Source organism: Lethenteron reissneri, chromosome 57 (genome assembly GCF_015708825.2).
Source record: "Lethenteron reissneri isolate LAM-NWPU_2019-01 chromosome 57, ASM1570882v1, whole genome shotgun sequence".
NCBI classification, from domain to species: Eukaryota; Metazoa; Chordata; class Hyperoartia; order Petromyzontiformes; family Petromyzontidae; genus Lethenteron; species Lethenteron reissneri.
In genome coordinates this window covers 6942841-6967272 of record NC_083835.1, presented here as the reverse complement: position 1 = coordinate 6967272, position 24432 = coordinate 6942841, and the positions used below count along the sequence as shown (strand labels likewise).

The 24432-nt window shown below is 50.2% G+C and overlaps 1 protein-coding gene across 1 annotated transcript; it reads right to left on the bottom strand.

Annotated features, from left to right (window-relative positions):
* Positions 1-1880: 1880 nt before the first annotated feature.
* LOC133357318 (vitellogenin-1-like) lies at positions 1881-20317 on the bottom strand. Its single transcript, XM_061575206.1, has 2 exons — positions 20119-20317; positions 1881-2740 (listed from the first exon to the last, which is right to left on the bottom strand). The coding sequence occupies exons 1-2, from the start codon at positions 20298-20300 to the stop codon at positions 2095-2097; spliced, it is 828 nt and encodes a 275-aa protein (XP_061431190.1). The 5' UTR covers positions 20301-20317; the 3' UTR covers positions 1881-2094.
* Positions 20318-24432: the final 4115 nt, after the last annotated feature.

Below are 24432 nucleotides of genomic sequence, written 5' to 3'. Positions count from 1 at the left end.
TTGTGGCCGAAACGTCGTGAGAATTATTTTATTATGTTTTATTTTTATTATTTTATTATTCCCCTTCTACGTGACTTTACCGAAAGAACCAAGAAGAAGATAAAACTAAACTCTTTTTCATTGTACCAGGGTGTAAGCAACGAAGCTTCATTTCAGAAGAGACGCTGACCCATCACAAATTCTAGCCCAACGGAGAGGCGGCTTACCATTGTGTGGAAATTTATGTCGGCGGTCAAATACGCTAAACACGTGATGGTCATTCTAAATGTGGACGGAAAAGTGGGGGGACGCGGAAAGAAATCCACGCAACGCACAGCGAGAGAGAGAGAGACACGCAAACTTCAAATATACAGCAGCAGCAGGCGTCAAGGTTGGGATCGAACCCACGACCTCCTGCACACCAGGCGAGGTAGTCAACATCTCCTAGCCACCGTGATGATGATGAGAGAGAGACACGCAAACTACAAATATACAGCAGCAGGCGTCAAGGTTGGGATCGAACCCACGACCTCCTGTACACTAGGCGAGGTAGTCAACATCTCCTAGCCACCGTGATGATGATGAGAGAGAGACACGCAAACTCCAAATATACAGCAGCAGCAGGCGTCAGGGTTGGGATCGAACCCACGACCTCCTGCACACCAGGCGAGGTAGTCAACATCTCCTAGCCACCGTGATGATGATGAGAGAGAGACACGCAAACTACAAATATACAGCAGCAGCAGGCGTCAAGGTTGGGATCGAACCCACGACCTCCTGTACACCAGGCGAGGTAGTCAACATCTCCTAGCCACCGTGATGATGATGAGAGAGAGACACGCAAACTCCAAATATACAGCAGCAGGCGTCAGGGTCGGGATCGAACCCACGACCTCCTGCACACCAGGCGAGGGAGATAGTATAAACACACAGAGTACACACATAGTATACAAACACAGAGTACACACACACAGTATACACACACGTAGAACACGCATAGTATACACACACATAGTACACAGACAAAGACAAAAATATCCCCCGTGTAGCCTTAACAAACTGTAGGGGCAAGTGCTGTGAGCGAGCACCTATGAAGGCCGGAACAGTACAAGAGGGGGTAGGTGGCCAGCACCACGCCCGGCCGCCTTTGTCTCCCCAGTGGCGATATTTACACACCGCACCAGGTACTCATTTGAGGCCGAGTTGACCTAGGGGAGGCCCGGGACCGGTTCAGATAATCGTCACTGCTGTTGGCCCTGAGCGGGAATCGAACTCGGGTCTCCGGGTTTAGAGTGCAGCGTAGCGCTAACCGCTGCACCACCGCTCCCCGACACACAACAACAACAACAACAACCGCTATTCGCCACTAAGTGGCGGTGACGTCACCACGACGCTTGTGCCAGGCCATGTGCACCTTGAGGCCACGTGAAGTGTCGAACGCCCATTGGCAGGAGGTCACGGGGTAGACCCAGCAGGTGCCACGGGTCGACTGACCGAGACGAGTGGCTGATGCACCACCTGTGCCCCCTACTGTGCCAACTTGCTGTGCTTTAGCCAACCGGCGCTCCGCTCGTTGTTGTGAGCGTCGCTCCTCCGCCCTCCGTTGTTGCTGGAGGGCGACTGCCTCCAACTGCCCAGTAGCGTCCTTCACGAGCCTCCTCCACAGAGGCCGATCTTGACACCGCTGGTACCAGTCATCGGCAAGTCCACTCAGCTCCACGTCCTCCTGTACCACATCACTCCATCTCTTCTCCAGCCCGTGTCACTCACCAACCCACTCACCCACTCATCCACCCACTCACCCATCACTCCATCTCTTCTCTAGCCCGTGTCACTCACTCAACCACTCACCCACCTACCCACTCACTCACCCACCCACTCACCCATCACTCCATCTCTTCTCTAGCCCGTGCCGCGCCCATTTAGCACCCTCGATCCGGCCAAACAAAAGCTGTTCAGGCATGCGGTGGCTGGGCATGCGGGCTACATGACCCAGCCAACGCAGCCTTGCCTGCCGGAGGAGCTCACCGATGGGACTTTGCCCAGACACACAGACACACACAAAGACACACAGACACACAGACAGACACACAGACAGACACACAGACGCGCGCGCTACTCACAGATGATGTAGTAGTCCCGTCCCGAGCGGAACTCGAGTCCCAGCACGCTGGGGCTGTACTCCTGGAACTTGATGGTGTACTTGACCTCGACGCCCGGCCGGTCGCACGTGAGCAGCGCGTTGCGAGCCCTCCGCGCGTCACACTCCCGCGCCTCTTCGCGACCCACCATGTACAGGCGGTACGTCTCCCCCTCCTCGCCATGCTCCACCTCCTCCACCTCCTCCTCCGCCTCTTCCACCTTCTTCTGTTGCAACTCGTCCTTCTCGTCGTTGCTGTCGTCGTCCGTCTCAACGCGAGATGTTTTCTTCGGGTCCATCATGTTCCCGGCTGAACGACGGTCAGATCCTGCGTTGTGATCCGATGATGACGACGATGATGATGACGATGATGATCTTTTCGGTGATGATGATGATGATATTTGCGATCCTCCTGCTGCTGCTGCTGATGATGACGCTGCTGCTGCTGCTGCCGATGATTTTTTTGATGACGATGATGATACTCTAGATCCTGTTGCCGCTGATGATGCTGATGATGATGATGATGACACTGCTGCTGCTGCTCCTGGTAATCGAGGACAAATGATATCCAGGCGGTCACCCATCTTTGGAAACACAATCACTCCCTGATCCATTTGGAACCTGAGACAGGGAAGAGGAAGGGAGGGAGAGACAGATCGATGCATTGACATCGGTGTGTGTGTGCGTGTGTGTGCGCTAGTGTAGCGGTTAGCGCTACGCTGTGCTATGAACCTAGCGACCCGGGTTCGATTCCCGCTCACGGCCAACACCAGTGACGATTATCTGAACCGGTCCTGGGCCTCCCCTAGGTCGACTCAGCCTGAAATGAGTACCTGGTGTGGTGTGTAAACATCGCCACTGAAGAGACAAAGGCGGTCGGGCGTGGTGCTTGCCACCCACCCCCTCGTGTGCCGTTCCGGCCTTCATAGGTGCTACTCGCTAACAGCACTTGCCCCTACAGTCTGTTAAGGCTATACGGGGGATCTTTGTCTTTGTGTGCGCGTGCACCTAGCCTGGCACAGGAGCCATGGTGACATCGGCGTTAACTCGTGAAGAACGGCAAGCCGTGGTCGATCCACTGCTAGACTACCGCTGACCACCACACAAAAAACACACGCTCATTAACACACTCACACACGCACGCACACACCTCACTCATTAACAAAGACAAAGATCCCCCGTATAGGCTCAATAGACGGTTGGGGCAAGTGCTGTTAGCGAGCAGCAGCTATGAAGGGGAGGGTGGCCAGCTCCACGCCCGGCCGCCTTTGTCTCCCCAGTGGCGATGTTTATTACACCCCGCACAAGGTAACTCATTTGAGGCTGAGTCGACCTTGGGGAAGCCCAGGACCGGTTCAGATAATCCTCACTGGGTGTTGGTGGCCGTGAGCGAGAATCGGACTCGGGTTGCTGGGTTCGTAGCGCGGTGCGCTAACCGCTGCACCACCACTCCCCACTCATTAACACACAAAGACAAAGATCCTCCCGATAGCCTTAACAGACTGTAGGGGCAAGTGCTGTTAGCGAGCACCTATGAAGGCTGTGGGGGTGGGTGGTCAGCACCACGCCCGGCCGCCTTTGTCTCCCCAGTGGCGAGCGGTGGTGTAGTGCTAACCACTAAACCACCGCTCCCCCCTAGCTCATACACACACACACTCGCACACACTCGCTCACACACACTCACACACTCACACACACACACCCCCACACTCACACACACACACCAACACACACTCACACACCCCCACACACACACACCCCCACACTCACACACACACACCCCCACACTCACACACACACTCACACACTCTCACACACACGCACACACACTCACACACACCCCCACACTCACACACACTCACACACTCTCACACACACGCACACACACTCACACACACACACCCCCACACTCACACACACACACCCCCACACTCACACACACACACCCCCACACTCACACACACACACCCCCACACTCACACACACACTCACACACTCGCTCACACACACTCACACACTCACACACACACACCCCCACACTCACACACACACACCAACACACACTCACACACACTCACTCACACACCCCCACACACACACACCCCCACACTCACACACACACACCCCCACACTCACACACACACTCACACACTCTCACACAAACAAATATACAAAGATCCCCCGTATAGCCTTAACAGACTGTAGGGGCAAGTGCTGTTAGCGAGCACACACACACACACTCGCACGCACACTCGCGCACAGACTCACACACACACTCACACACACTCACACACACTCACACTCTCACACACACTCACACACACGCACACTCGCACGCACACTCGCACAGACTCACACACACACACTTACACACACACTCACACACACTCACACACACACTCGCACACACTCGCACACACACTCACACACACACACTTACACACACACTCACACACACGCACACACACTCTCACACACACTCACACACACTTACACACACTCACACACTCGCACACACACTCACACACACACTCACCCACACTCACACACACACTCACACACACTCACACACACACTCGCACACACACTCACTCACACTCGCACACACACTCTCGCACACACACGCACACACTCGCACACACACACACTCACACACACACACCCCCACACTCACACACACACACCCCCACACTCACACACACTCTCACACACACACTCACACACACACTTGCAAGCGTGTAAATTGGGGTTCAGTGTGTGTGCCTGGGTCACAGCCGGGCCTGTGGACATCGCCTGGGTCGTTGGTAACGCAGCGACGCGGCGACAACTGGCACACAGATTGGGCCACGATCCGCAGTAGGCAATGCAATGTTTATTATTTATATATATATTAAAAAATATATAAATATATAAATAATTATTACTGTGGCGTACGTCACGAGGTGGTGCACACCGAGACTTCAATAACGGACCCCCCCCGCTTGCCCACCCAAGTTGAAGATACACGTGTCGGCATGTGTGCGAGCTAGATCCGGATGAGTTGCCTCTGGATTTCTTGGTTCTTTCGGTCAAATCACGGAGATCGAAAACGTCGCCGGGGTTTTTATTTCCGCTTTTTTTAATCCTCAATTAAAAAATAGTACCTTTATTTTTTTTATTTCAATTTATTTTTTCAATAATTTTTTCAATTTTTTTTTCCAATTTTTTTTCCAATTTTTTTTTCAATTTTTTTTTTCAATTTTTTTTTTCAAGTATTTTTTTCATTTTTTTTTCAAATTTTTTTTCCATTTTTTTTCCAATTTTTTTTTTCAATTTTTTTCTTCAATTTTTTTATTTCAATTTTTTTTTTCAAATTTTTTCCCAATTTTTTTTTCTATTTTTTTTTTCAATTTTTTTTGCAATTTTTTTTTCAATTTTTTTTTCAAATTTTTTTTCAATTTTTTTTCTCAATTTTTTTATCAATTTTATTTTGTTAAAATTTTTTCCCTACGCGACTTTGCCGACAGAACGAAAGGATATTATTGATCCCTGCAGCCACGGGACATTTTAAGCCGAAAAGTTCCATCTGGGGTCTGGGCGAAACTCGAGGACGGCAACAGCCATAGCAGCATCATCGGCAGTGGCAGCGGGCGGATCGATACGTGGACAGCGCGATGGGAGAGGGGAGGGAAATCAGAAGCGAGTTGGTTTTTTTTTGTGTTCCATCTGCGGAGTAGTGTGTGTGGAAATATTTAAATAATTAATGGCCTTCCCCCCCCCCCATCCATCAGTGGAAGGAAATCACGTGATGATTAATTGGGGTTCAACTCGCCCCGCTCCCTTCCCCGAGTGTCCTGCAACCCCGATAACGGATAGCATCGCCAATTACAGGGTGCACACGAACACACACACACACAGTGTCACACACACACACAGTGCTACACACACACACAGGGTGCACACACACACAGTGCTACACACACACACAGGGCTACACACACAGTGTTACACACACACACAGTGTCACACACACACAGTGCTACACACACACACACACAGTGTCACACACACACACAGGGTGCACACACACACACAGGGTGCACACGAACACACACACACACACACAGTGTTACACACACACAGTGCTACACACACACAGGGTGCACACGAACACACACACATACACAGTGCTACACACACACAGGGTGCACACACACAGGGTGCACACGAACACACACACACAGGGTGCACACGAACACACACACACACAGTGCTACACACACACACAGGGTGCACACACACAGGGTGCACACGAACACACACACAGGGTGCACACGAACACACACACACACACCCTGTGCTACACACACACACAGTGTCACACACACACAGTGTCACACACACACACACAGTGTCACACACACACAGTGCTACACACACACAGTGTTACACACACACAGGGTGCACACGAACACACACACACACAGTGTCACACACACACAGTGTTACACACACACAGTGCTACACACACACAGGGTGCACACGAACACACACACACACAGTGTCACACACACACAGTGTTACACACACACAGTGCTACACACACACACAGGGTGCACACGAACACACACACACACACAGTGCTACACACACACACAGGGTGCACACGAACACACACACACACAGGGTGCACACGAACACACACACACACAGGGTGCACACGAACACACACACAGGGTGCACACGAACACACACATAGGGTGCACACGAACACACACACAGGGTGCACACGAACACACACACACACAGGGTGCACACGAACACACACACAGGGTGCACACGAACACACACACACACAGGGTGCACACGAACACACACACACACAGGGTGCACACGAACACACACACACACACAGTGCTACACACACAGTGCTACACACACAGGGTGCACACGAACACACACACACAGTGTCACACACACACAGTGCTACACACACAGGGTGCACACGAACACACACACACACAGTGCTACACTGACACACACACACAGTGTCACACACACACAGGGTGCACACACACAGGGTGCACACGAACACAGACACACACACAGTGCTACACACACACACAGTGCTACACACACACAGGGTGCACACGAACACACACACACACAGGGTGCACACGAACACACACACAGGGTGCACACGAACACACACACACACAGTGCTACACACACACACAGGGTGCACACACACAGGGTGCACACGAACACACACACACACAGTGCTACACACACACACAGTGCTACACACACACACGGTGCACACGAACACACACACACACAGGGTGCACACGAACACACACACAGGGTGCACACGAACACACACACACACACAGTGCTACACACACACACAGGGTGCACACACAGAGGGTGCACACGAACACACACACACACAGTGCTACACACACACACAGTGCTACACACACACAGGGTGCACACGAACACACACACACACAGTGCTACACACACACCCTGTGCTACACTCACACACACAGGGTGCACACGAACACACACACACACAGGGTGCACACGAACACACACACAGGGTGCACACGAACACACACACACACACAGTGCTACACACACACACAGGGTGCACACACAGAGGGTGCACACGAACACACACACACACAGTGCTACACACACACACAGTGCTACACACACACAGGGTGCACACGAACACACACACACACAGGGTGCACACGAACACACACACAGGGTGCACACGAACACACACACAGGGTGCACACGAACACACACACACACAGGGTGCACACGAACACACACACACACACAGGGTGCACACACACACACAGTGCTACACACACACCCTGTGCTACACTCACACACACAGGGTGCACACGAACACACACACACACAGGGTGCACACGAACACACACACAGGGTGCACACGAACACACACACAGGGTGCACACGAACACACACACACACCCTGTGCTACACTCACACACACAGGGTGCACACGAACACACACACACACAGGGTGCACACGAACACACACACACACAGGGTGCACACGAACACACACACACACAGGGTGCACACGAACACACACACAGGGTGCACACGAACACACACACACACCCTGTGCTACACTCACACACACAGGGTGCACACGAACACACACACACACAGGGTGCACACGAACACACACACACACAGGGTGCACACGAACACACACACACACAGGGTGCACACGAACACACACACACCCTGTGCTACACTCACACACACAGGGTGCACACACACACACAGGGTGCACACGAACACACACACACAGGGTGCACACGAACACACACACAGGGTGCACACGAACACACACACACACAGGGTGCACACGAACACACACATACCGGGTGCACATGAACACACACACACAGGGTGCACACGAACACACACACACAGGGTGCACATGAACGCACACACACAGGGTGCACACGAACACACACACAGGGTGCACACGAACACACACACACACACAGTGCTACACACACACAGGGTGCACACGGACACACACACACACAGGGTGCACACGAGCACACACACACACACAGTGCTACACACACACACAGTGCTACACACACACACAGGGTGCACACGAACACACACACACACAGGGTGCACACGAACACACACACACACAGGGTGCACACGAACACACACACACACCACACACAGCGCTACACTGACACACACAGTGTTACACTGACACACACACAGTGTCACACTGACACACACACAGTAGATATTATACACACACACACAGTGTTACACTGACACACGCACAGCATATATTACATACAACAACAATCACTAAGTGGCGATGACGTCACCACGACGCTTGTGCCAGGCTATGTGCACCCTGAGGCCACGTGAAGTGTCGAACGCCCGCTGGCAGGAGGTCACGGGGCAGACCCAGCAGGTGCCACGGGTCGACTGACTGAGATGACCGAGATGACTGGCTGATGCACCACCTGTGCCCCCCACTGTGCCAACTTGCTGTGCTTTAGCCACCCGGCGCTCCGCTCGTTGTTGTGAGCGTCGCTCCTCCGCCCTCCGTTGTTTCTTGAGGGCGACTGCCTCCAACTGCCCAGTAGCGTCCTTCACGAGCCTCCTCCACAGAGGCCGATCTTGACACCGCTGGTACCAGTCATCGGCAAGTCCACTCAGCTCCACGTCCTCCTGTACCACATCACTCCATCTCTTCTCTAGCCCGTGCCGCGCCCGTCTAGCCCCCTCGATCCGGCCGAACAAAAGCTGTTTAGGCATGCGGTGGCTAGGCATGCGGGCTACATGACCCAGCCAACGCAGCCTTGCCTGCCGGAGGAGCTCACCGATGGGACTTTGTCCAGATCTTTCAAGGATTTGTGAGCTCCTCACACAATCCAGCCTGGTTAAACCCAGGATGGGTCGTAGGCAGGCCAGCCTAAATGTTTCTAACCGGCGAAGATGTTCCATTAGGGGGGTCCACGTTTCGCAAGCGTAGAGGAGGGAGGGAATGAATGTGGCCGAGAAGACCTGAAGCTTCATACGGAGCGACAGACCAGGTAGTTTCCACACAGCGTTACGCAACCGATGAAAAGATAATGCCGCTCGACTGATTCGGAGTGAGACCTCTGCTGTTAAACCGGATCCGATCATGAGCACACACAGTTACACTGACACACATATTGTTACAGTATGCATTGCACACAAAATATACAAACATGCTTACACACACACACACGGACACACACACAGATGCACAGACACACACAGATTAAAGATCCACAGACAAAGATCACCCGTGTAGCCTTTAACAGACTGTAGGGGCAAGTGCTGTTAGCGAGTAGCAGCATCCTTTGAAGGCCGGCACGGCACACGAGGGGGTGGGTGGCCAGCACCACGCCCGGCCGCCTTTGTCTCCCTCAGTGACGATGCACAGACACACAGATGCACACAGACACAGACGAATACACACAGAGAAACAGACACACAGACAGACACACGAATACACACAGACACACAGACAGACACACAAATACACACATACACACACAGACAGACACACACGAATACACACAGACACATATACACACAGGCACACACAGACACACACGAATACACACACACAGACACACACACAGACAGACACATGAATACACACAGACACACAGACAGACACACAAATACACACATACACACACACAGACAGACACACGAATACACACAGACACACAGACAGACACACAAATACACACATACACACACAGACAGACACACACAAATACACACAGACACACGTACACACAGGCACACACAGACACACACGAATACACACAGACACACACACAGACACACACACACGAATACACACACACAGACACACACACACGAATACACACAGGCACACAGACAGACACACAAATACACACATACACACACAGACAGACACACACGAATACACACAGACACACATACACACAGGCACACACAGACACACACGAATACACACAGATACACATACACACAGACACACACAGACACACACGAATACACACAGACAGACACACACGTACACACAGACACACACACAGGCACACACACACGAATACACACAGACACACACAGGCACACACACGCACACGAATACACACAGACACACAGGCACACACACACACACACGAATACACACAGACAGACATACACACACAGGCACACACACATACACACGAATACGCACATACACACACACACGAATACACACAGACACACACACACACACGAATACACACACACACACAGGCACACACACACACACAGACACACACACGAATACACACAGACACACACATACACACAGGCACACACACACGAATACACACATACACACAGGCACACACACACACGAATACACACACCCTGTAACCCGGACTCGCTCATATCTCTGCGTGACACGCGCAATAATACACGCGGCACGCGCGCACATAACTCACACACTCAGACAAAGGTCCCCCGTGTAGCCTCTGACGGACTGTCGGGGCAAGTGCTGTGAGTGAGTAGCGCTGATGAAGGGACACGAGGGGGGGGGGGTGGGTGGCCAGCACCCCACACCCGGCCGCCTTTGTCTCCCCCGTGGTGATGTTTACTACACCCGCACCAGGTACTCATTTGAGGCTGAGTCGACCTAGGGGGAGGCCCAGGACCGGTTCAGATTAATGGGTGTTGGCCGTGAGCGGGAATCGAACTCGGGTCGCCGGGTTCGTAGAACAGCGTAGCGCTAACCACTGCGCCACCGCTCCTCACAACACGTGACCACATACACACACACACATACTGACACACACACACTGGCACAGACACGGACACACACACAGACACACACACACATACTGACACACACACACTGGCACAGACACGGACACACACACACACCGACACACATACACACACTGACACACACACCGACATATACACACCGACACACACACACACTGGCACACTGACACATACTGAAACACACACACTGACACACTGGCACACTGACACACACACCGACACACACACACTGACACACACCGACACACACACTGACACACACCAACACATACACACACACTGACACACCGACAGACACACACACACCGACACACACACTGACACACACCGACACACACACACTGACACACACTGACACACACACACACACTGACACACACACACACTGACACACACTGAAACACACACACACCGACACACTGACACACACACTGACACACACACACACTGACACACACACACACACCGACACACACACACACTGACACACACACACACCGACACACACACACACACCGACACACACACTGACACACACCGACACACACACACTGACACACACTGACACACACACACACACACTGACACACACACACACACACACACTGACACACACTGACACACACACACACACTGACACACACACACACACACTGACACACACACACTGACACACACACACACCGACACACACACACACTGACACACACACACACCGACACACACACACACACTGACACACACACTGACACACTGACACACACACACACACTGACACACTGACAGACACACTGACACACTGACACACACACCGACACACTGACACACACACACCGACACACTGACACACACACTGACACACACACACTGACACACACACACTGACACACACTGACACACACACACACACTGACACACACTGACACACACACTGACACACACACACACCTACACACACACACACCGACACACACTGACACACACCGACACACACACACACTGACACACTGACACACACACCGACATACACACACTGACACACTGACACACACACTGACACACTGACACACACACCGACACACTGACACACACACCGACACACTGACACACACACTGACACACACACACTGACACACACACACTGACACACACACACTGACACACACACTGACACACACACACACCGACACACACACACACCTACACACACACACACTGACACACACACACTGACACACACACTGACACACTGACACACACACACACTGACACACACACACACACTGACACACTGACACACACACACACACCGCGTGTAGACGCGTCCGTTCCACTAATTGAGGCTAAATCACACCGGCTCCACACGCACGGTTTGGGGGGGGCAGGGGGAGATGGGTTTGGGGGGGGCAGGGGGAGATGGGTTTGGGGGGGGCAGGGGGAGATGGGTTTGAGGCCGTGCCCCGCTGGACGAGGCGACTTTAATTAGAATCGACTCGCGAGGCGTCACGCCGCGGAGGAGGAGATGGGGGGGGTGGCAGTCCCTCCATCTGAGACAAAGATAAAGGTCCCCCGTGTAGCCTCAGCAGACTGCTGGGGCAAGTGCTGTTAGTAGCGAGAAGCAGCACCTTCTGAAAAAAATCCCCCCCCCCCCCCACCCCCGTTTATCTTCTTGGTTCTTTCGGTAAAGTCACGTGGAAGAGGAAATAATAAAATAATTGAAAATAAAATATTATAAAATACAATTCTCACGACGTTTCGGCCACAACGCAAACAGCCGTCCTCAGGTGAAGAACAGCGCTGTCAGACTCTGTCTTCTCGACAGACCTATTCTCCACCTGAGGACGGCTGCTTGCGTTGTGGCCGAAACGTCGTGAGAATTATTTTATTATGTTTTATTTTTATTATTTTATTATTTCCCTTCTACGTGACTTTACCGAAAGAACCAAGAAGATGAATCCCTGCAGTCACGAAAGCTTTAAAACGAAACTCCCCCGTATAGCCCGAACAGACTGTAGGGGCAAGTGCTGTTAGCGAGCACCACCTATGAAGGCCGGCACTGTGGCACACGAGGGGTGGGTGGCCAGCACCACGCCCGGCCGCCTTTGTCTCCCCAGTGGCGATGGTGACTACTGCACACCGCGCTAGGTACAATGCTCATTTCAGGCTAAGTCGACCTCCATTCCTCCCGTCAGCCATGCTTTACTGGGCATTTATCATTCTGCATTTAGTCACCCACTCACCCACCCACTCACTCACTCACCCACCCACTCACTCACCCACTCACCCACTCAACCACTCAATTATTCACCCACTCACTCACCCACTAACTCACCCACTCACTCACCCACTAACTCGCCCACTCGCTCACCCACTAACTCACCCACTCGCTCACCCACTTACCCACCCACTCACTAACTTACTCACCCACTCACTCACTCATCCACTCAATTATCCACCCGCTCACTCACCCACCCGCTCACTCACCCACCCACTTACCCACCCACCCACTCGCTTACCAACCCACTTACTAACTTACTCACCCACTCACCCACCCACTCATGCACTCACCCACCTACTCACCCACCCATCCACTCACTCACTCACCAACTCACCTACTCAGTTACCCACCCACTTACTCACCCACCCACTCACTTAACCACCCACTCAACCACCCACCCTCATTCACCAACCCGCTCATTCACCCACCCACGCACTGATTTACCTATCTAACACAAACATTCAATCACCCCACCCCACCACTCATGCATCCACCCACCCACTCATTCACCCACCCACTCATTCACCAACCCACTCATTCATCCACCCACCCACTCATTCACCCACCCACTCATTCACCCACCCACTCATTCATCCACCCACCCACTCATTCACCAACGCATTCATTCATCCACCCACCCACTCATTCATCCACCCACCCACTCAATCGACCACCCACCCACCAGAGTTGCCACCTGCCTGGGCTCGATCTGTTGCAGGAGGTGACCTCACCCTCCCCGTGGCTGTAAGACGGGGTCGAGATGTTAACTACCTCGCCTGGTGTACAGGAGGTCGTGGGTTCGATCCCGACCCTGACGCCTGCTGCTGTATATTGAGTCTGCGTGTCTCTCTCTCTCTCATCATCATCACGGTGGCTAGGAGATGTTGACTACCTCGCCTGGTGTACAGGAGGTGGTGAGTTCGATCCCGACCCTGACGCCTGCTGCTGTATATTAGGAGTTTGCGGTGTGTCTCTCTTTCCCCGTGGCCGCGTGGATTTTTCTCCGTGTCCTCCGGTTTTTCCTCTCCACATTTAGAATCAACGTCACGTGTCTATAGAGGATTTGGCTTGCTGCTATACATGTCCACGTGGTGATGATGATGAAGATGCTGTCAGCCACTTCGTTGAGAAGCTATCAATTTGTGATGGCCAGCGTGGCTTCTGGGAAAAAAGAGCTACGTAGATTAGTGGGGACTTACACCTGGTACAATAATTAGTGCTCTTAGTTCTTTCGGTAAAGTCACCACGTAGGTAAAAACAAATTAAAATTAATGAAAATAAAAGAATAAAATCACGACGTTTCGGAGGCAACACAAGTCTCCATCATCAGGTGGGACCATCACAGCCAGATTTGCTGTATCACGTGGTACAGCAAATTTCACTTGATGCAGCAAATCTGGCTGTGACGGTCCCACCTGATGACGGAGACTTGTGTTGCCTCCGAAACGTCGTGATTTTATTGTTTTATTCTTATTCATTTTTATTAAAAAAAATTTTTACCTACGTGACTTTACCGAAAGAACTAAGAGTATGAATCCTTGCAGTCACGAAAGCTTCAAATCTAGAAAATATTTAGTTTTTTTATTATTACAGTGACTCCTCTACTTTCGAACTTTCAGAGATATGAACACATCTGGTCCGTTTGTCCAAACGCCTGTTCGGACCGAGAGTCGAAAGTTAAACCGCCCCGAAAAAGATGGAGGTGGTGGCATTTGCATCTACAGAACGTGAAGAACCAGTGGCATCTACAGAACGTGAAGAACCAGTGGCATCTACAGAACGTGAAGAACCAGTGACATTTGCATCTACAGAACGTGAAGAACCAGTGGCATTTGCATCTACAGAACGTGAAGAACCAGTGGCATCTACAAAACGTGAAGAACCAGTGACATCTACATCTGCAGAACGTGAAGAACCAGTGGCATCTACAGAAAGACACGAACCAGTGACATCTACATCTATAGAACGTGAAGAACCAGTGGCATCTACATCTGCAGAATGTGAAGAACCAGTGGCATCTACATCTGCAGAACATGAATAACCAGTGACATCTACATCTGCAGAACGTGAAGAACCAGTGACATCTACATCTGCAGAACGTGAAAAACCAGTGGCATCTATATCTGCAGAACGTGAAGCACCAGTGACATCTACATCTACAAAACGTGAAGAACCAGTGGCATCTACATCTGCAGAATGTGAAGAACCAGTGGCATCTACATCTGCAGAATGTGAAGAACCAGTGGCATCTACATCTACAGAACGTGAAGAACCAGTGGCATATACATCTACAGAACGTGAAGAACCAGTGGCATCTACATTAGCAGAACGTGAAGAACCAGTGACATCTACATCTGCAGAAAGTGAAGAACCAGTGACATCTACATCTGCAGAACGTGAAGAACCAGTGACATCTACATCTGCAGAACGTGAAGAACCAGTGGCATCTACATCTACAGAATGTGAAGAACCAGTGACATCTACATCTGCAGAACGTGAAGAACCAGTGACATCTACATCTGCAGAACGAGAAGAACCAGTGACATCAACATCTGCAGAACGTGAAGAACCAGTGGCATCTACATCTGCAGAACGTGAAGAACCAGTGACATCTACATCTACAGAACGTGAAGAACCAGTGACATCTACATCTACAGAACGTGAAGAACCAGTGACATCTACATCTGCAGAACGAGAAGAACCAGTGACATCAACATCTGCAGAACGTGAAGAACCAGTGGCATCTACATCTGCAGAACGTGAAGAACCAGTGGCATCTACATCTGCAGAACATGAATAACCAGTGACATCTACATCTGCAGAACGAGAAAAACCAGTGACATCTACATCTGCAGAACGTGAAGAACCAGTGGCATCTACATCTGCAGAACGTAAAGAACCAGTGACATCTACATGTACAGAACGTGAAGAACCAGTGACATCTATATCTGCAGAACGTGAAGAACCAGTGACATCTACATCTGCAGAACGTGAAGAACCAGTGACATCTACATCTGCAGAAGGTGAAGAACCAGTGACATCTACATCTGCAGAACGTGAAGAACCAGTGACATCTACATCTGCAGAAGGTGAAGAACCAGTGACATCTATATCTGCAGAACGTGAAGAACCAGTGGTATCTACATCTGCAGAACGTGAAGCACCAGTGACATCTACATCTGCAGAACGTGAAGAACCAGTGACATCTATATCTGCAGAACGTGAAGAACCAGTGGCATCTACATCTGCAGAATGTGAAGCACCAGTGACATCTACATCTGCAGAACGTGAAGAACCAGTGACATCTATATGTGCAGAACGTGAAGAACCAGTGACATCTACATCTGCAGAACGTGAAGAACCAGTGACATCTACATCTGCAGAACGTGAAGAACCAGTGGCATCTACATCTGCAGAACGTCAAGAACCAGTGGCATCTACATCTGCAGAACGTGAAGAACCAGTGGCATCTACATCTGCAGAACGTGACGAACCAGTGGCATCTACAGAACGTGAAGAACCAGTGGCATCTACATCTACAGAACGTGAAGAACCAGTGGCATCTATATCTGCAGAACTTGAAAAACCAGTGACATCTACATCTGCAGAACGTGAAGAACCAGTGGCATCTACATCGACAGAATTTGAAGAACCAGTGGCATCTACATCTGCAGAACGTGAAGAACCAGTGGCATCTACAGAACGTTAAGAACCAGTGGCATCTACATCTGCAGAATGTGAAGAACCAGTGGCATCTACATCTACAGAACGTGAAGAACTAGTGGCATCTACAGAACATGAAGAACCAGTGGCATCTACAGAAAGTGAAGAACCAATGACATCTACATCTGCAGAATGTGAAGAACCAGTGGCATCTACATCTACAGAACGTGAAGAACTAGTGGCATCTACAGAACATGAAGAACCAGTGGCATCTACAGAAATTGAAGAACCAGTGGCATCTACATCCGCAGAATGTGAAGAACCAGTGGCATCAACATCTACAGAACGTGAAGAACCAGTGACATCTACATCTGCAGAACGTGAAGAACCAGTGGCATCTACATCTGCGGAACGTGAAGGACCAGTGACATCTACATCTACAGACCGTGAAGAACTAGTGGCATCTACATCTGCAGAACGTGAAGAACCAGTGGCATCTACATCTGCAGAACGTGAAGAACCAGTGGCATCTACATCTGCGGAACGTGAAGGACCAGTGACATCTACATCTACAGAACGTGAAGAACTAGTGGCATCTACATCTACAGAACGTGAAGAACCAGTGGCATCTACATCTACAGAACGTGAAGAACCAGTGGCATCTACATCTGCAGAACGTGAAGAACCAGTGGCATCTACATCTGCGGAACGTGAAGGACCAGTGACATCTACATCTACAGAACGTGAATAACTAGTGGCATCTACATCTGCAGAACGTGAAGAACCAGTGGCATCTACATCTGCAGAACGTGAAGAAACAGTGGCATCTACATCTGCAGAACGTGAAGAACCAGTGGCATCTACATCTGCAGAACGTGAAGAAACAGTGGCATCTACATCTACAGAACGTGAAGAACCAGTGGCATCTACATCTGCAGAACGTGAAGAAACAGTGGCATCTACATCTACAGAACGTGAAGAACCAGTGGCATCTACATCTGCAGAACGTGAAGAACCAGTGGCATCTACATCTGCGGAACGTGAAGGACCAGTGACATCTACATCTACAGAACGTGAATAACTAGTGGCATCTACATCTGCAGAACGTGAAGAACCAGTGGCATCTACATCTGCAGAACGTGAAGAACCAGTGGCATCTACATCTGCAGAACGTGAAGAAACAGTGGCATCTACATCTGCAGAACGTGAAGAACCAGTGGCATCTACATCTGCAGAACGTGAAGAAACAGTGGCATCTACATCTGCAGAACGTGAAGAACCAGTGGCATCTACATCTGCAGAACGTGAAGAACCAGTGGCATCTACATCTGCAGATTGTGAAGGACCAGTGACATCTACATCTACAGAACGTGAATAACTAGTGGCATCTACATCTGCAGAACGTGAAGAACCAGTGGCATCTACATCTGCAGAACGTGAAGAACCAGTGGCATCTACATCTGCAGAACGTGAAGAACTAGTGGCATCTACATCTGCAGAACGTGAAGAACCAGTGGTATCTACATCTGCAGAACGTGAAGAACCAGTGGCATCTACATCTGCAGAACGTGAAGAAACAGTGGCATCTACATCTGCAGAACGTGAAGAACCAGTGGCATCTACATCTACAGAAAGTGAAGAACTAGTGGCATCTACATCTACAGAACGTGAAGAACTAGTGGCATCTACATCTACAGAAAGTGAAGAACCAGTGGCATCTACATCTGCAGAACGTGAAGAACCAGTGGCATCTTCATCTACAGAACGTGAAGAACCAGTGGCATCTACATCTGCAGAACGTGAAGAACCAGTGGCATCTACATCTGCAGAACGTGAAGAACTAGTGGCATCTACATCTGCAGAACGTGAAGAACCAGTGGTATCTATATCTGCAGAACGTGAAGAAACAGTGGCATCTACATCTACAGAACGTGAAGAACCAGTGGCATCTACATCTGCAGAACGTGAAGAACCAGTGGCATCTACATCTGCGGAACGTGAAGGACCAGTGACATCTACATCTACAGAACGTGAATAACTAGTGGCATCTACATCTGCAGAACGTGAAGAACCAGTGGCATCTACATCTGCAGAACGTGAAGAACCAGTGGCATCTACATCTGCAGAACGTGAAGAAACAGTGGCATCTACATCTGCAGAACGTGAAGAACCAGTGGCATCTACATCTGCAGAACGTGAAGAAACAGTGGCATCTACATCTGCAGAACGTGAAGAACCAGTGGCATCTACATCTGCAGAACGTGAAGAACCAGTGGCATCTACATCTGCAGATTGTGAAGGACCAGTGACATCTACATCTACAGAACGTGAATAACTAGTGGCATCTACATCTGCAGAACGTGAAGAACCAGTGGCATCTACATCTGCAGAACGTGAAGAACCAGTGGCATCTACAGAAAGTGAAGAACCAGTGGCATCTACATCTACAGAACGTGAAGAACTAGTGGCATCTACAGAAAGTGAAGAACCAGTGACATCTACATCTGCAGAACGTGAAGAACCAGTGGCATCTTCATCTACAGAACGTGAAGAACTAGTGGCATCTACAGAAAGTGAAGAACCAGTGACATCTACATCTGCAGAACGTGAAGAACCAGTGGAATCTAGCGAGGGAGGAGCGGGGGGGGGAGGGGGGTGAGCGGGGGGGGAGGGTGACACTCACTGCGGATTTGAAGCGTTCCAGTAGATGGGCCCCACGGCTGCCAACGTTCCGCCGGGCAGCAGCAGCAGCAGCAGGGAGGGCAGCGACAGCAGCAGCGACAGCGGCAGCAGCAGGCAGGGCAGCGGTGCGGGGGGCAGCAGCAGACGCGGCTGGTGCAGCAGCAGCAGTCGGCCGTGTGACATCTCCCGGCCTCGCGCCGCTCGCTGCACGGGGAGGGGGGAGGGGGCGGTGGGTGCACAAGGGAGGAAGGGGGCAAGTGAGTCATTCGTGGAATCATTCGTGGAGTCATTCATCGACTCATTCATCGAGTCATTCGTCGACTCATTCACTGAGTCGACCACCAAGCGATTCCCTCCCGAGTCTTTCATCGACTCATTCATCAAGTCATTCACCAAGCGATTGCCCTGTGTCATTCATCGACTCATTCATCAACTCACTCACCAAGCGATTGCCCTGTGTCATTCATCGACTCATTCATCAACCTCATTCACCAAGCGATTGCCCTGTGTCATTCATCGACTCATTCATCAACTCACTCACCAAGCGATGGCCCTGTGTCATTCATCGACTCATTCATCAACTCACTCACCAAGCGATTGCCCTGTGTCATTCATCGACTCATTCAACTCACTCACCAGCGTTGCCGTGTCATATCCATTCACTCACTCACCAAGCGATTGCCCTGTGTCATTCATCGACTCATTCATCAACTCACTCACCAAGCGATTGCCCTGTGTCATTCATCGACTCATTCATCAACTCACTCACCAAGCGATTGCCCTGTGTCATTCATCGACTCATTCATCAACTCATTCACCAAGCGATTGCCCTGTGTCATTCATCGACTCATTCATCAACTCACTCACCAAGCGATTGCCCTGTGTCATTCATCGACTCATTCATCAACTCACTCACCAAGCGATTGCCCTGTGTCATTCATCGACTCATTCATCAACTCATTCACCAAGCGATTGCCCTGTGTCATTCATCGACTCATTCATCAACTCACTCACCAAGCGATTGCCCTGTGTCATTCATCGACTCATTCATCAAGTCATTCACCAAGCGATTGCCCTGTGTCATTCATCGACTCATTCATCAACTCACTCACCAAGCGATTGCCCTGTGTCATTCATCGACTCATTCATCAAGTCATTCACCAAGCGATTGCCCTGTGTCATTCATCGACTCATTCATCAACTCACTCACCAAGCGATTGCCCTGTGTCATTCATCGACTCATTCATCAAGTCATTCACCAAGCGATTGCCCTGTGTCATTCATCGACTCATTCATCACTCACTCACCAAGCGATGCCCTGTGTCATTCATCGACTCATTCATCACTCATTCACCAAGCGATTGCCCTGTGTCATCATCGACTCATTCATCAACTCATTCACCAAGCGATTGCCCTGTGTCATTCATCGACTCATTCATCAACTCACTCACCAAGCGATTGCCCTGTGTCATTCATCGACTCATTCATCAACTCACTCACCAAGCGATTGCCCTGTGTCATTCATCGACTCATTCATCAACTCATTCACCAAGCGATTGCCCTGTGTCATTCATCGACTCATTCATCAACTCACTCACCAAGCGATTGCCCTGTGTCATTCATCGACTCATTCATCAACTCACTTCACCAAGCGATTGCCCTGTGTCATTCATCGACTCATTCATCAACTCACTCACCAAGCGATTGCCCTGTGTCATCATCGACTCATTCATCAACTCATCACAAGCGATTGCCCTGTGTCATTCACGACCTCATTCAATCAACTCACCCAAGCGATTGCCCTGTGTCATTCATCGGACTCATTCATCAAGCTCATCACCAAGCGATTGCCCTGTGTCATTCATCGACTCATTCATCAACTCACTCACCAAGCGATTGCCCTGTGTCATTCATCGACTCATTCATCAAGTCACTTCACCAAGCGATTGCCCTGTGTCATTCATCGACTCATTCATCAACTCACTCACCAAGCGATTGCCCTGTGTCATTCATCGACTCATCATCAACTCACTCACAAGCGATTGCCCTGTGTCATTCATCGACTCATTCATCACGTCACTCACCAAGCGATTGCCCTGTGTCATTCATCGACTCATCATCAACTCATCACCAAGCGATTGCCCTGTGTCATTCATCGACTCATTCATCAACTCATTCACCAAGCGATGCCCTGTGTCATTCATCGACTCATTCATCAACTCACTCACCAAGCGATTGCCCTGTGTCATTCATCGACTCATTCATCAACTCACTCACCAAGCGATTGCCCTGTGTCATTCATCGACTCATTCATCAACTCATTCACCAAGCGATTGCCCTGTGTCATTCATCGACTCATTCATCAACTCACTCACCAAGCGATTGCCCTGTGTCATTCATCGACTCATTCATCAACTCACTCACCAAGCGATTGCCCTGTGTCATTCATCGACTCATTCATCAACTCACTCACCAAGCGATTGCCCTGTGTCATTCATCGACTCATTCATCAACTCACTCACCAAGCGATTGCCCTGTGTCATTCATCGACTCATTCATCAACTCATTCACCAAGCGATTGCCCTGTGTCATTCATCGACTCATTCATCAACTCACTCACCAAGCGATTGCCCTGTGTCATTCATCGACTCATTCATCAAGTCATTCACCAAGCGATTGCCCTGTGTCATTCATCGACTCATTCATCAACTCACTCACCAAGCGATTGCCCTGTGTCATTCATCGACTCATTCATCAAGTCATTCACCAAGCGATTGCCCTGTGTCATTCATCGACTCATTCATCAAGTCATTCACCAAGCGATTGCCCTGTGTCATTCATCGACTCATTCATCAAGTCATTCACCAAGCGATTGCCCTGTGTCATTCATCGACTCATTCATCAAGTCATTCACCAAGCGATTGCCCTGTGGCATTCATCGACTCATTCATCAAGTCATTCACCAAGCGATTGCCCTGTGTCATTCATCGACTCATTCATCAACTCACTCACCAAGCGATTGCCCTGTGTCATTCATCGACTCATTCATCAACTCACTCACCAAGCGATTGCCCTGTGTCATTCATCGACTCATTCATCAACTCATTCACCAAGCGATTGCCCTGTCTCATTCATCGACTCATTCATCAACTCACTCACCAAGCGATTGCCCTGTGTCATTCATCGACTCATTCATCAACTCATTCACCAAGCGATTGCCCTGTGTCATTCATCGACTCATTCATCAACTCACTCACCAAGCGATTGCCCTGTGTCATTCATCGACTCATTCATCAACTCACTCACCAAGCGATTGCCCTGTGTCATTCATCGACTCATTCATCAACTCACTCACCAAGCGATTGCCCTGTGTCATTCATCGACTCATTCATCAAGTCATTCACCAAGCGATTGCCCTGTGTCATTCATCGACTCATTCATCAACTCACTCACCAAGCGATTGCCCTGTGTCATTCATCGACTCATTCATCAAGTCATTCACCAAGCGATTGCCCTGTGTCATTCATCGACTCATTCATCAAGTCATTCACCAAGCGATTGCCCTGTGGCATTCATCGACTCATTCATCAAGTCATTCACCAAGCGATTGCCCTGTGTCATTCATCGACTCATTCATCAACTCACTCACCAAGCGATTGCCCTGTGTCATTCATCGACTCATTCATCAACTCACTCACCAAGCGATTGCCCTGTGTCATTCATCGACTCATTCATCAACTCATTCACCAAGCGATTGCCCTGTCTCATTCATCGACTCATTCATCAACTCATTCACCAAGCGATTGCCCTGTGTCATTCATCGACTCATTCATCAACTCACTCACCAAGCGATTGCCCTGTGTCATTCATCGACTCATTCATCAACTCACTCACCAAGCGATTGCCCTGTGTCATTCATCGACTCATTCATCAACTCACTCACCAAGCGATTGCCCTGTGTCATTCATCGACTCATTCATCAAGTCATTCACCAAGCGATTGCCCTGTGTCATTCATCGACTCATTCATCAACTCACTCACCAAGCGATTGCCCTGTGTCATTCATCGACTCATTCATCAAGTCATTCACCAAGCGATTGCCCCGTGTCATTCATCGACTCATTCATCAACTCACTCACCAAGCGATTTCCCGAGTCATTCATAGATTCATTGAGTCATTCACCAAGCAATTCCCCCGTGTCATTCATCAACTCATTCATCAACTCACTCACCAAGCGATTCCCCCGTGTCATTCATAGATTCATTGAGTCATTCACCAAGCAATTGCCCCGTGTCATTCATCGACTCATTCATC

Excerpts from the sequence above, each read along its gene's own strand:
- LOC133357318 (XM_061575206.1), bottom strand. The coding sequence starts at position 20,300 with ATGTCACACGGCCGACTGCTGCTGCTGCACCAGCCGCGTCTGCTGCTG. Across the intron at positions 2,741-20,118 it reads TGGAACGCTTCAAATCCGCA|GTTCCAAATGGATCAGGGAG; the intron begins GTGAGTGTCACC and ends TCCCTGTCTCAG.